The sequence below is a fragment of the Lolium perenne genome, chromosome 2 (assembly GCF_019359855.2).
Source record: "Lolium perenne isolate Kyuss_39 chromosome 2, Kyuss_2.0, whole genome shotgun sequence".
Lineage (NCBI taxonomy): Eukaryota > Viridiplantae > Streptophyta > Magnoliopsida > Poales > Poaceae > Lolium > Lolium perenne.
In genome coordinates, this window is record NC_067245.2 from 51,763,462 (window position 1) to 51,777,890 (window position 14,429).

At 42.3% G+C, this 14,429-nt stretch overlaps 1 protein-coding gene across 1 annotated transcript; it reads left to right on the forward strand.

The window, feature by feature from the left end:
- Positions 1–9,983: 9,983 nt before the first annotated feature.
- On the forward strand, positions 9,984–11,445 carry LOC127328552 (uncharacterized). Its single transcript, XM_051355146.1, has 2 exons — positions 9,984–10,167; positions 10,401–11,445. The coding sequence occupies exon 2, from the start codon at positions 10,408–10,410 to the stop codon at positions 11,443–11,445; it is 1,038 nt and encodes a 345-aa protein (XP_051211106.1). The 5' UTR covers positions 9,984–10,167; positions 10,401–10,407.
- The last annotated feature ends 2,984 nt before the right edge of the window (positions 11,446–14,429 follow it).

Here is a 14,429-nt window from a genome sequence, read left to right on the forward strand (position 1 = left end):
CGATTGCTATATTTGTGCTAGAGCTTTGATTTTGAAAACAAGAAACAATTTTGTCAACGGTAGTAATAAAGCATATGTATCATGTAAATTATATCTTACAAGTTGCAAGCCTCATGCATAGTATACTAATAGTGCCCGCACCTTGTCCTAATTAGCTTGGACTACCGGGATCATCGCAATGCACATGTTTTAACCAAGTGTCACGAAGGGGTACCTCTATGCTGCCTGTACAAAGGTCTAAGGAGAAAGCTCGCATCGGATTTCTCGCTATTGATTATTCTCAACTTAGACATCCATACCGGGACAACATAGACAACAGATATTGGACTCCTCTTTTATGCATAAGCATGTAACAACAATTAATTTTCTCATATGAGATTGAGGATATTGTCCAAAACTGAAACTTCCACCATGGATCATGGCTTTAGTTAGCGGTCCAATGTTCTTCTCTAACAATATGCATGCTCTAACCATAAGGTGGTAGATCACTCTTACTTCAGACAAGACGAACATGCATAGCAACTCACATGATATTCAACAAAGAGTAGTTGATGGCGTCCCCAGTGAACATGGTTATCGCACAACGAGCAACTTAATAAGAGATAAAGTGCATAAGTACATATTCAATACCACAATAGTTTTTGAGCTATTTGTCCCATGAGCTATATATTGTAAAGGTGAAGAATGGAAATTTAAAGGTAGCACTCAAGGAATTTACTTTGGAATGGCGGAGAAATACCATGTAGTAGGTAGGTATGGTGGACACAAATGGCATAGTGGTTGGCTCAAGTATTTTGGATGCATGAGAGGTATTCCCTCTCGATACAAGGTTTTAGGCTAGCAAGGCTTATTTGAAACAAACACAAGGATGAAGCGGTGCAGCAAAACTCACATAAAAGACATATTGTAAACATTATAAGACTCTACACCGTCTTCCTTGTTGTTCAAACTCAATACTAGAAATTATCTAGACCTTAGAGAGACCAAATATGCAAACCAAATTTTCGCATGCTCTATGTATTTCTTCATTAATGGGTGCAAAGCATATGATGCAAGAGCTTAAACATGAGCACAACAATTGCCAAGTATCACATTATCCAAGACATTTTAGCAAATTACTACATGTATCATTTTCCAATTCCAACCATATAACAATTTAACGAAGAAGAAACTTTCGCCATGAATATTATGAGTAGAGCCTAAGGACATACTTGTCCATATGCTACAGCGGAGCGTGTCTCTCCCCCACAAAGTGAATGCTAGGATCCATTTTATTCAAACAAAACAAAACAAAAAAACCGACGCTCCAAGAAAAGCACATAAGATGTGATGGAATAAAAATATAGTTTCAGGGGAGGAACCTGATAATATTGTCGATGAAGAAGGGGATGCCTTGGGCATCCCCAAGCTTAGACGCTTGAGTCTTCTTGATATATGCAGGGGTGAACCACCGGGGCATCCCCAAGCTTAGAGCTTTCACTCTCCTTGATCATGTTGTATCATCTCCCTCTGTTGATCCTTGAAAACTTCCTCCACACCAAACTTAGAACAACTCATTAGAGGGTTAGTGCACAATCAAAATATACATGTTCAGAGGTGACATAATTATTCTTAACACTTCTGGACATTGCACAAAGCTACTGAAAGTCAATGGAATCAAAATATCCATCGAACATAACAAAACTGGCAATGCGAAATAAAAGGCAGAATCTGTCAAAACAGAACAGTTTGTATTGACGAATTTTATCGAGGCACCAGACTTGCTCAAATGAAAATGCTCAAATTGAATGAAAGTTGCGTACATATCTGAGGATCACTCACGTAAATTGGCATAATTTTCTGAGTTACCTACAGAGAAAACAGCCCAGATTCGTGACAGCAAAGAAATCTGTTTCTGCGCAGTAATCCAAATCTAGTATGAACTTTACTATCAACGACTTTACTTGGCACAACAAAACACTAAACTAAGATAAGGAGAGGTTGCTACAGTAGTAAACAACTTCCAAGACACAAAATAAAAACAAAGTACTGTAGTAAAAAACATGGGTTGTCTCCCATAAGCGCTTTTCTTTAACGCCTTTCAGCTAGGCGCATAAAGTGTGTATCAAGTATTATCAAGAGACGAAGTGTCAACATCATAATTTGTTCTAATAATAGAATCAAAAGGTAACTTCATTCTCTTTCTAGGGAAGTGTTCCATACCTTTCTTGAGAGGAAATTGATATTTTATATTACCTTCCTTCATATCAATGATAGCACCAACAGTTCGAAGAAAAGGTCTTCCCAATATAATGGGACAAGATGCATTGCATTCAATATCCAAGACAACAAAATCAACGGGGACAAGGTTATTGTTAACGATAATGCGAACATTATCAACTTTCCCCAAAGGTTTCTTTGTAGAATGATCAGCAAGATTAACATCCAAATAACAATTTTTCAGCGGTGGCAAGTCAAGCATATTATAAATTTTCTTAGGCATAACAGAAATACTTGCACCAAGATCACATAAGGCATTACAATCAAAATCTTTAACCTTCATCTTAATGATGGGCTCCCAACCATCCTCTAGCTTTCTAGGAATAGAGGCTTCGCGCTCTAATTTCTCTTCTCTAGCTTTTATGAGAGCATTTGTAATATGTTGCGTGAAAGCCAAATTTATAGCACTAGCATTAGGACTCTTAGCAAGTTTTTGTAAGAACTTTATAACTTCAGAGATGTGGCAATCATCAAAATTCAAACCCTTATAATCTAAAGCAATGGGATCATCATCCCCAATGTTGGAAAAAATTTCAGCAGTTTTATCACGGGCGATTTCAGCTTTTAGCGATTTAGCAGTTTCTCGCGCTTCGCATTAGAAGTGGAAACATTGCTAATACCAATTCTTTTATTATTAGTAGTAGGAGGTGCAGCAACTTGTGTAGCATTAGCATTACTAGTGGTGGTAATAGTCCAAACTTTAGCAATATTATCTTCTTTTTCATTTTCTTCTCTTTCCCACCTAGCACGCAATTCGGCCATCAATCTTATATTCTCATTAATTCTAACTTAGATGGCATTTGCTGTAGTAAAAATTTTATTATGATGATTTTCATTAGGCATAACTTTCGATTTCAAAAGATCAACATCAGCAGCAAGACTATCGACTTTAGAAGCAAGTATATCAATTTTCCCAAGCTTTTCTTCAACAGATTTGTTAAAAGCAGTTTGTGTACTAATAAATTCTTTAAGCATGGCTTCAAGTCCAGGGGGTGTGTTCCTATTATTGTTGTAAGAATTCCCATAAGAATTCCCATAACCGTTGCCATTATTATAAGGATAGGGCCTATAGTTGTTACTAGAATTGTTCTGATAAGCATTGTTTTTGAAATTATTATTTTTAATGAAGTTTACATCAACATGTTCTTCTTGTGCAACCAATGAAGCTAACGGAACATTATTAGGATCAACATTTGTCCTATCATTCACAAGCATAGACATAATAGCATCAATCTTATCACTCAAGGAAGAGGTTTCTTCGACAGAATTTACCTTCTTACCTTGTGGAGCTCTTTTCGTGTGCCATTCAGAGTAGTTGATCATCATATTATCAAGAAGCTTTGTTGCTTCACCAAGAGTGATGGACATAAAGGTACCTCCAGCAGCTGAATCCAATAGGTTCCGCGAAGAAAAATTCAGTCCTGCATAAAAGGTTTGGATGATCATCCAAGTAGTCAGTCCATGGGTTGGGCAATTTTTAACCAAAGATTTCATTCTTTCCCATGCTTGTGCAACATGCTCAGTATCAAATTGTTTAAAATTCATTATGCTACTCCTCAAAGATATAATTTTAGCAGGGGGATAATATCTACCAATAAAAGCATCCTTGCATTTAGTCCATGAATCAATACTATTCTTAGGCAGAGATAGCAACCAATCTTTAGCTCTTCCTCTTAATGAGAAAGGGAACAATTTTAATTTTATAATGTCACCATCTACATCTTTATATTTTTGCATTTCACATAGTTCAACAAAATTATTAAGATGGGCAGCAGCATCATCAGAACTAACACCAGAAAATTGCTCTCGCATAACAAGATTCGATAAAGCGAGTTTAATTTCAAAGAATTCTGCTGTAGTAGCAGGTGGAGCAATAGGTGTGCATAAGAAATCATTATTATTTGTGGTTGTGAAGTCACACAACTTAGTATTTTCAGGAGTACCCATTTTAGCAATAGTAAATAAAGCAAACTAGATAAAGTAAATGCAAGTAACTAATATTTTTGTGTTTTTGATATAGCAAACAAGATAGCAAATAAAGTAAAACTAGCAACTAATTTTTTTGTATTTTGATTTAGTGCAGCAAACAAAGTAGTAAATAAAACTAAGCAAGACAAAAACAAAGTAAAAGAGATTGGGATGTGGAGACTCCCCTTGCAGCGTGTCTTGATCTCCCCGGCAACGGCGCCAGAAAAAGTGCTTGATACGCGTACAGCACGCGTCCGTTGGGAACCCCAAGAGGAAGGTGTGATACGTACAGCGGCAAGTTTTCCCTCAGTATGAAACCAAGGTTTATCGAACCAGTAGGAGCCAAGAAGCACGTTGAAGGTTGATGGCGGCGAGATGTAGTGCGGCGCAACACCAGGGATTCCGGCGCCAACGTGGAACCTGCACAACACAAACCAAGTACTTTGCCCCAACGAAATAGCGAGGTTGTCAATCTCACCGGCTTGCTGTAACAAAGGATTAGATGTATAGTGTGGATGATGATTGTTTGCAGAAAACAGTAGAATAGTATTGCAGTAGATTGTATTTTAGTATAGAGAATTGGACCGTGGTCCACAGTTCACTAGAGGTGTCTCTCCCATAAGATAAACAGCATGTTGGGTGAACAAATTACAGTTGGGCAATTGACAAAAAAAGAGGGCATGACCATACACATACATATTATGATGAGTATAGTGAGATTTAATTGGGCATTACGACAAAGTACATAGACCGCTATCCAGCATGCATCTATGCCTAAAAAGTCCACCTTCAGGTTATCATCCGAACCCCCTCCAGTATTAAGTTGCTAACAACAGACAATAGCATTAAGTATTGCGCGTAATGTAATCAGTAGCTACATCCTCGAACATAGCACCAATGTTTTATCCCTAGTGGCAACAGCACATCCATAATCTTAGAGATTTCTGTCACTTCCCCAGATTCACGGAGACATGAACCCACTATCGAGCATAAATACTCCCTCTAGGAGTTACAAGCATCTACTTGGCCAGAGCATCTACTAGTAATGGAGAGCATGCAAGATCATAAACAACACATAGATATAAATTGATAATCAACATAACAAGTATTCTCTATTCATCGGATCCCAACAAACACAACATATAGAATTACAGATAGATGATCTTGATCATGTTCGGCAGCTCACAAGACCCGACAATTAAGCATAATGGGGAGAAGACAACCATCTAGCTACTTCTATGGACCCATAGTCCAGGGGTAGACTACTCACACATCACTCCGGAGGCGACCATGGCGGCGTAGAGTCCTCCGGGAGATGATTCCCCTCTCCGGCAGGGTGCCGGAGGCGATCTCCTGAATGCCCCGAGATGGGATTGGCGGCGGCGGCGTCTCTGGAAGGTTTTCCGTATCGTGGCTCTCGGTACTGGGGGTTTCGCGACGAAGGCTATTTGTAGGCGGAAGGGCAGGTCAGGGGGCCACACGAGGGGCCCACACTACAGGTCGGCGCGGCCAGGGCTTGGGCCGCGCCGCCCTATGGTGTGGCCACCTCGTGGCCCCACTTCGTCTCCTCTTCGGTCTTCTGGAAGCTTCGTGGCAAAATAGGACCCTGGGCGTTGATTTCGTCCAATTCCGAGAATATTTCTTTACTAGGATTTCTGAAACCAAAAACAATGAAAACGACAAGCGGCACTTCGGCATCTTGTTAATAGGTTAGTTCCAGAAAATGCATGAATATGACATAAAGTGTGCATAAAACATGTAGATATCATCAATAATGTGGCATGGAACATAAGAAATTATCGATACGTCGGAGATGTATCACTTTCCAATATTGAGTACCCCCACAATACCTGATTATGGGTAGGGCTTAACTGGAAGTTTATGCATCTTAGTATGGGTTCCCTCTGAACACACATCATAGGGGTTATGCTTGAGGCTGCCTCCGTTGTTGAGAAAGGATGTGAATTGAGGTGAATTGTATGGCCAAGCCCTGTGCAGTTCCCAGGTTGACAGTTGGGCTTCACTGGGAGGCCAAGCTCATGGGGAGAGGTCCTCATACTAGGATTTGTAAGTGAAAGGTTATGGTTGATGATCCGCGTACTGTGTTACGATGATTCGGGGTAATCCCGACGGATGAAATCAAATGTTGTGGCACAAGTGTGCAACCTTTGCAGAGTGTCAATCTATTCGAATAGCCGCGTCCACGGTTACGGACGGTTGGAAAGGCCCTACAGTTTCCGATGTCAAACTCTTGAGAATGATGGTGAAATGAATTGTGAAGCGGTGAATTGAATTGAAACCACCACTTGAATGGTGGGAATGACACTAATGTTCCCACTTGAGTTAGTTAGCATATGAACAAGCTTTTTCTCAAATACTTGTGAACTAAAATTGGCTTTATGCAAATAAACTAGAGCTTAGCAAACCTTACTAGAAATGTCTAGCACTTACACTAGTATTAGTTTGCGAGTACTTGAAGTACTCACGGCTTTGTCCCTGGCTATTCAAATGGCCAGAGTATGAAGATGAACAAGGAGATGACCAGCAGGACGCCTACGACAACTAGGAGTCTTCCGACGTCAAGCGTTGGCCTGTGGACTAGAGAGTCCCTTCTATTTACGCTTCCGCTATGAACTTTGTGTCCGTTGATCAATAGATCAACTATTTGTGTAATATGGATCATATGATCTGAATTTGTAAGACGACTATGGTATGTAATGAATGATGACTTATGATATTCAACTGTTATGTCTCGCAACAACAATATTCCTGGGATTGCGATGTATGGCATAACAGGCATCTGGACTTAAAAATTCGGGTGTTGACAAACAGGCCCGGAGTTAGCAGATTTATCAGCCATTTCCTTTCCCCTCTTCTGATCTTCTTCTTGCTTAGCAATCACAACAATAATGAGCTCATCTTCATCAGCACCCTCCACATCATCATCAAAATCATTCTCATTCACCACTGCCAGATAATTGCAATAGCTTTTTCCATAGTTCACATTTTGGCTATTACCAGTTTGCTCTTCAGAAGATTCAGAAGAGGTATCGGTATCATATTTAGGCCTCTTAGGAGAAAAAGAATTAGCTGAGGTGTTAGATTGAGTGTGCACCACATAAGTTGTTCCAGGAAGTGTTGTAACCACAACATATTTCATTTCATAACTGAACACATAGAAGTAATCCCCGAGAACACCCTCAGCTTCAGAGGGAAGTTGATCAATATCACGACACCCAAGTAGAATTCTACAATATTTAGACCTATGAAGAGTAGATTGATCCACCTCTGGAGTTATATCCACCAGGGATCCAGCAAAAGTTACACTCTCATCACACCTCTTCTCTAAGGTACATTTCTGACACTAACCCAAGCCTTGTGCAAAATAGATTTGCCCCAGCAGCAGCTAACCAATGTGATATATTGATCAGTAGATCACAAGTTCTCATCACCACACGTTCACAAACATAACAAGCTCTCTCCACATGTTTAGGATTTGGAAATCACATTGTGATCTGAGATTTGTTCATTGGCCTAGTAATGCATCTCTAGTTTGAGCCTAGGTACTCAGAAAATTCTTGCTCCAAATCTCAGAAACTTTTTCCTTTACAATCTCAGAAAAACAAGAATCAAGGTGATAGAAAAAAAACAAGGCCAAGTGACTGAAAAACACACATAGAAGAAACACATACCCACGATATCACCTGTTGGCACAATTGCCTAATCTTCCCCAATTTACCACATATATCACATCAAATTGTTGGACATGTCATAGTGAAATGATCCATAAAGTTGCAGTTGAAACTACTAGGTGGTTTACCTCCGAGTTTCAAGATTTTTTCGTGGACAACCTTTCCACCCCTCTTGGTGCGAAGAAGCGGCACCATCACCATAGTTTTTAGCAAACTGCATGCTTGTCCTTCACAGCAGCAACTTTCCAACGAGTGTTTGAATTAGACCTAGCACTCCCAAAATTATGCCCAACATCCTCATCCGAATGCCTTTTCCACACATTATTCTTGTTCTGTGGCGGACAACTGTCATTACGAAATCTTCCACTGCCCCCATCCACCTATATCACACATCGATGTCGATGTGGCGAGTCATGGAGAACAAGGATCAAAACAACTAGGTGATGCAACAACTTGAGCAAAAGTTCTCAAATCACCAGCAACCTTCCTAGGCCACCAATGTACGGAAGGAGGGAGGATACAAAACCGGCTTTACTAAAAATCTAGATCTTTACAAGAAATGAGAAAACTAGGAATCAGTATTACATGGATAACCCAACTTATTATTTAAGCTTGTTTCCATGTCCCCCTTCTATGGGGCCCGTAAGCCATCACGCCGAGCAGCAGTACTATATGAAACCTGGACCTGCAGAGCCCGATGTGTACCTATGTTTGGTTTGTCGATTGTGCACGAGAAACTCCCGGTCCAAGTCAATGGATTTCTCTCGAAAAATCCCCTGTGAATCAGCTCGTGGCGGATTCAATGTCGACCGAGGAAAAAAGTGACTCCAGCGAGAGAGGGGATACCAGAATCTGTGCCGACCATCCATCGAACTCCACAGAACCTCCAGTTCTAATAGATTCCCCATCTCTTGTGATCCTGGTATCAATTAGCCTCTCATGTGCCGACAGGAGAATGATCTACCTGAGATCATCACAAATGATCATAATCCAATCCATGAAGTTTGATCTGAATTAATGTCGGCTTGAGATGCTCGTGTATGTTACCCACCAGATGGTAATACGCGTGAAAGCCCCATTCACGCCGGAGGAGCACCATGCTCCAGCTCCCGAAGTCGTTCATGGAGGAGCTCCAGCTTTAGCGGTAGAGTTTCTCCCGAAACCTCCTGCTGCCACCCCCGCGACTCCGACATAGCCTCTAGCTCCTCGGGAGAAGTCAATCTCTCCTGTAGAATTAGGATTCTGCGCTGCAGGTTGTGATTCAACCAATACTCCTCTCCTCAGCATGCATATGCTCCCTCTCTTCCATGGCTTGCCTCTGTTGTTCCTCCTTGATGCGCCTTTGCTTCCTCTCCTCCTCGGCGGTGCCCTAGCACCTCCTTCCCCCGTAGTCTCCCTAGGAGATTGGAGCGCCTGAGAACCCTATATCCTAGTCCTCCATGGGGACCACCCGACGCTAGGAAGATATGAACGACGCGGAGGGGAAAGGGTACTCTAGTGGCGGCGCACGCCGGTGGCATCCGCGAGCGGAGGAGCGGTGGATTGGTGGAGCCTATCAACTACGAAAATGCCATGACCTTTAAAATAATACATTAATGTGAAGGAAACAAAAATAAATTAGGTCCACATTGACATGTACTCTTGAGTCATGTAGGGTTATTATAAACCATAGAAACGAGGAGTAGACAAGTGTCTTCGGAAAAAAATCATGATTGATAATTTTTTTCCAGGAATTAGTCTTGCTGACTTGGAAAACTTTTGAAAATATGTGGACAATGCCCATAGCAAAAATTACTAATTCCACACATCAAACAACCTCTACATACAAAGCTGAAATACCAGTCAAAATGTTCGAAAGCTCAGGGGGAAAAGCCACTTGTGAGCATTGGCAGACGCAGCGGGTGTGCAAGGTGTGCCATTGCACACCCTGGAATTCTGAAGATTTTTTTTTACCTGCTCTTTTTCAGACTGAAAATGAGGCCCAAGAGTCCAAAACAGCCCAATAAGCCAATTAAGCTACCAGCCTAGCACGAGACAAGATTCGATCCCCAGGTTCCAGCTCCATCTCATCTCACGACCTTGCCGGCCGCCCGCACTAGACGCCCACACTCGCCGCCGTCCGGTCGTCGCCGCCTCGCTGGACACTGGCCCCTGCCAGCCTGCCTCCCTCCCCTCTCCAGCCTCCACTTACCGCCGCTCGCCGTTCGTTTCTCGCGCAGCCCGCCGCTCGGCCAGATCGAGTCTGCAGGTATGAATCCCTAAGTTCTCAACCTATTTCTAATTTATGCCCACGAATTTGAGCTGATTCCCACGAATTTGAGCTGGAGTAGGCAGTGATGGGAGTAGGACTGTAGGAGCAACCTGACCATGAATTTGTGCCCACGAATTTTTCCCTCGAATTTTTCCCTGGAGTAGGCACTAGGCAGTAATGGGAGTAGGACTGTAAATTTCTAATTTTTCCTATGTTTGTTGTAACTGTAGATTGATTATGAAGAGAAAGAGTGATAGCCAAATTGCATCTCTTTTCCGGAATCGTGAAGCGAAGATTGCATCTAGTTCATTGCTCATGGTTGTACTTGTAGCTGATGAGCAAACCGAAGACCCAAGGCATTCCGCACCTCCTGTCCAATCTGATTCCGAGAGTGAGAATGAAACAGAAGATACAATACCAGATCCACCATCACCAGAACGACCAAGTGCAACATCATATGATGCTCACTTCAGGCCGTATGATCCAGGGGAAAGGGTTCCTATTTCTGCATATGCTGACAATGATCAGGATGTTGTTCGGAGAGGATATATCGCAAAAGTCCCATGCCAACCATATTCACATGACTTCGGAACCAGAAAAATATATGGCGTAAGTCGGCACTTCAGTTGTGTTTGGTTTGAGCATTACAAATGGCTAGAATATAGTATCGAGAAGGATGCTGTGTTTTGCTTTGTGTGCTATTTGTTCAAAGGGAGATCCAATGGGGCACGGGCGCCTGGTGGTGATGCCTTTGTTAAAGGTGGTTTTAGAGATTGGAGAAGACCCAATGCATATAAGAAACATGTGGGTGGTGTCACAAACATTCACAACCAAGCTCTAGAGAAGTATAACTTATTTGTTACACCCAACACAAAAATTGATAATGTTATTGTGAAGGTGTCTAAGAAGGATTTACTCCTTTACAAGAATAGACTAACTTATTCTCTTAGATGCTTGAGGTTTCTTTTGAATCAAGGATTGGCATTTCGTGGACATGATGAGAGTGAAGAATCAAACAATAGGGGGAACTTTATTGAGCTTCTAAAGTGGCTTGCTGCAAATGATGAAGAAGTTGACAAGGTTGTTCTGAAGAATGCTCCTGGAAATTGCATCTTGAATAGTCCTAAGATACAACATGACATTATTGAGTGTTGTGCGAAAGAAACCACTAGACTAATCATTGAAGAACTTGGTGATGACTATTATGCAATTCTAGCCGATGAGTCTAGTGATATATCTCATAAAGAACAACTTGCTCTTTGCTTGCGTTATTGAGAAACATGAAGTGCGAGTACCCTTGCCCTATGCCAGGGCGCTCCACTTGGTGATTGCTGGTTGGGAGAAAAAGGCTGCTCCGCGCCGTCTGATCTGTAAACAAAGCCGCTGGCGAAAACCCATGATAGCGACAATGCTTGCTCGCCCACTCGTGCCTCCCCTCCCGAAGAGAGCTCTCGAGAGGAGAGGCTCAACGTGTCCAGGACACCCCGGCGGCGGATTGAGCTTCAGTGACTTTGACAGCCCACAAAGTCACTGACTTTGTGTTACTTACAAGTAGGGTCAGGTGGAACCCTTCATCATGTGGGCCCCACGTGGCCCCACTTGTAAGTGACACAAAGTCAGTGACTTTGTGGGCTGGCAAAGTCACTGAAGCTCAATCCCCCGGCGGCGGCGCGGGTAGGCTCCTCCTCTTTCGTTCTTCCTCTCCTCATAGGCACGCTTCCTCGTTGCCCACCTCTGTGATTTCTCCCCTAGCCCTAGGTCGTTCCTCCCCTGCAGCCATACCTAACCCTAGATCGACGGGGCTGCCGCCATGTGATCTTCTCTTCCAATAGGAGGCGGGAGAAGCAATGAAGACCATGGGCTGCTGCTCTGTCGGCGATCAAGGACGACAAAAAGAACCCCGTGTCGGATGTGGATGTATTCGGTGCGTCGCGACGACAAGGTCAGGGCCCCTGCGGCCGCCTCTACCACTGCCAGGAAAGGGACTCCCTTTTCCTTGCCCCTCGCTGGTGTTGGCCGCCAACACGGATCCTGTCTCGCGCGGCTCCGTTGCCACACTGAGTGGTGACGGGGGACGCTGCCACCTTAGGAGTTTTTTGTCGGTCGGTCTGCGAGCGGGTTGGATAGGAGATGGGGAAGGAGGGGAATCAGCGCGGGGAGGATATAAGGCAGCGGAGGGAGAAGGAGGACTGCACGTCGCTGACGGGATGCTGGATCCGGCTACCATTAATTACTGGCTGGCCGATGGATGTCCTCAGGCTTCAAGCTTGACTCCACCATCACCGCCTGCGGGAACGGCAGCGGTTAAATGCTCGCCATTCCTCCTAGACAGCGTCCTTACTTCGATTTCTGCTTCCTTGCACTATACGCCTTCACATTCTTTCATGCTTGATGCTTGTTTGTATATTTGATTGATAGCTTATCTGTTGATGGGTAGGCTTGAATTGTGTTTGAGCGCTCAAGATGGCAAAGGCTTGAGCTTTTTTTTTATTCTATATCTTTGTAAGTTAGTTTGCTGGCGACGAGAGAATTGTGTGATGAGATTGGATGTGGTGTTGGTGTGCTCTTAGTTCTTTGGTGGGTAGTATAATTTAAGTGGTCGGTATGGTGTGGGGAGGCATGCGATGAGATGATTTTCTATTTTATTTGGAGGTGGTAGATGAGTTGATGTGAGCTCAATGACGTGATGTTTTCGAGTGCTTCCGTTGGTGTACAAGGGTTGCTTGTGCTTGTGCTCGCGCTTGTGGCTGTGGGTTAAGCTTGAGGACTGCTGGTTAATAGGAGATCTTGTTGTGGTTGAAGCAGGAGTACCTCAGGAAAAATTTAAGGTGGCATGTTAGTTGATGCAGGATAAGTGGTGAATAATTATTAGCAGGAGGACAAGGGGTGCCCCGATGTTGTTAAATTCAATACATAGATGTTTTCCTCCATATCTTGCAGTGTGGTTGTGGGGTGTTATAGTTGGTGTTTGTCTGTATCATCCCCAGGTAAAGATTAGCACTTGAAATATGTTTGGAGTGCATCCCCTCTCACAAATAATTCCAAATAGTTGTTAGACTTGGAATATTTACTTGAGTAAGTACTAAGGATCACAACTCGGATCATGTGTGAGAATGTGGGAGGATATTAGTCATGTGCAACTTTGGATGGGTTCCGAAGGTGGTAAAGCTTACTTTTTTCATAGATTTAATTTATTAATATGCATTTTTATTTAACTTACCTTTCATCAGATTAACAAGATTAACATAATTAAATACGAAAAGGTTAGCAACTACAAAAGGTTCATCTAGATAATTCAATCTCCTTAGAATAATATTTGATTTTATCATTGTATAAATCTCCTGTATAGTTTAGACTACCAATTTGTGCTTACTTTTAGTTTCATGCTAATTGTAAACCTGTATGTGAGTGAGCTTTACATCAGTGTTTCCTACCTACTCTGCAAATTACCACTGCCCAGCTTTGCTTACTTCTTCTGTTCGATTATTTCAGCTTTGTTATGTTGGTCATGAGGACATCTCCATCCATGGGTTTCCACGGGAGAAGCAGGGATGTTGTTGTGGAGAAGGTGGAGTGTCAGGGCGCGTGCATCCGACAAGTTGTTGAGAAAAACGACGCAGATTGACTCGGCAGCGGGACTAAGGGGTTGTGTTGATTCAGGTTTGCATGTCCCTCCTCTTTTTTCCCCTACCTTTAATGTCGTATGTTAACTTTGCTTGTAGATGTTTTTACTGCTTCAAATTTGTCGTTTCAAGATGTTAATTTTCTGTTCTTGGAGTGTCATGTTGGGGCTATCTTCTCCTACACCAACAGATCCTCTAACCCTACCAAACTGAATAAGATCATGAACAATATCTTCGCCCCACCGAGGTCCCTGCCAATGGCGAGCTAATTACTTCTATTTCTGTATGAAATTTCTGAAGAGGATTGGAATTTCAGTTTTTTTTTCGTGTTGATTCAGTTGATATATTTAAACAGTGGTATTAGTTATAAATAAATTTGATGTCGATGTGATATATGTCTGTTTTCATGTGTGTGTGGGCATTTCTATTCAAATTGGTTTACTAGATCTTTTTGTCCCGTTAATTGATATATCCATGCTTGTATGTGTATCGGTAATGCCTCTTTCCCATGTTACTTTTACAATTCAATGTATAGTTTCAATATTATTGAAGCCAACTATTCTTGTTCATTTTCTAGGTTGGAGGTTGTGGTTCTTTTGGTGATTACTCTAGATTTTGTTTTAAAAATAATCGAGT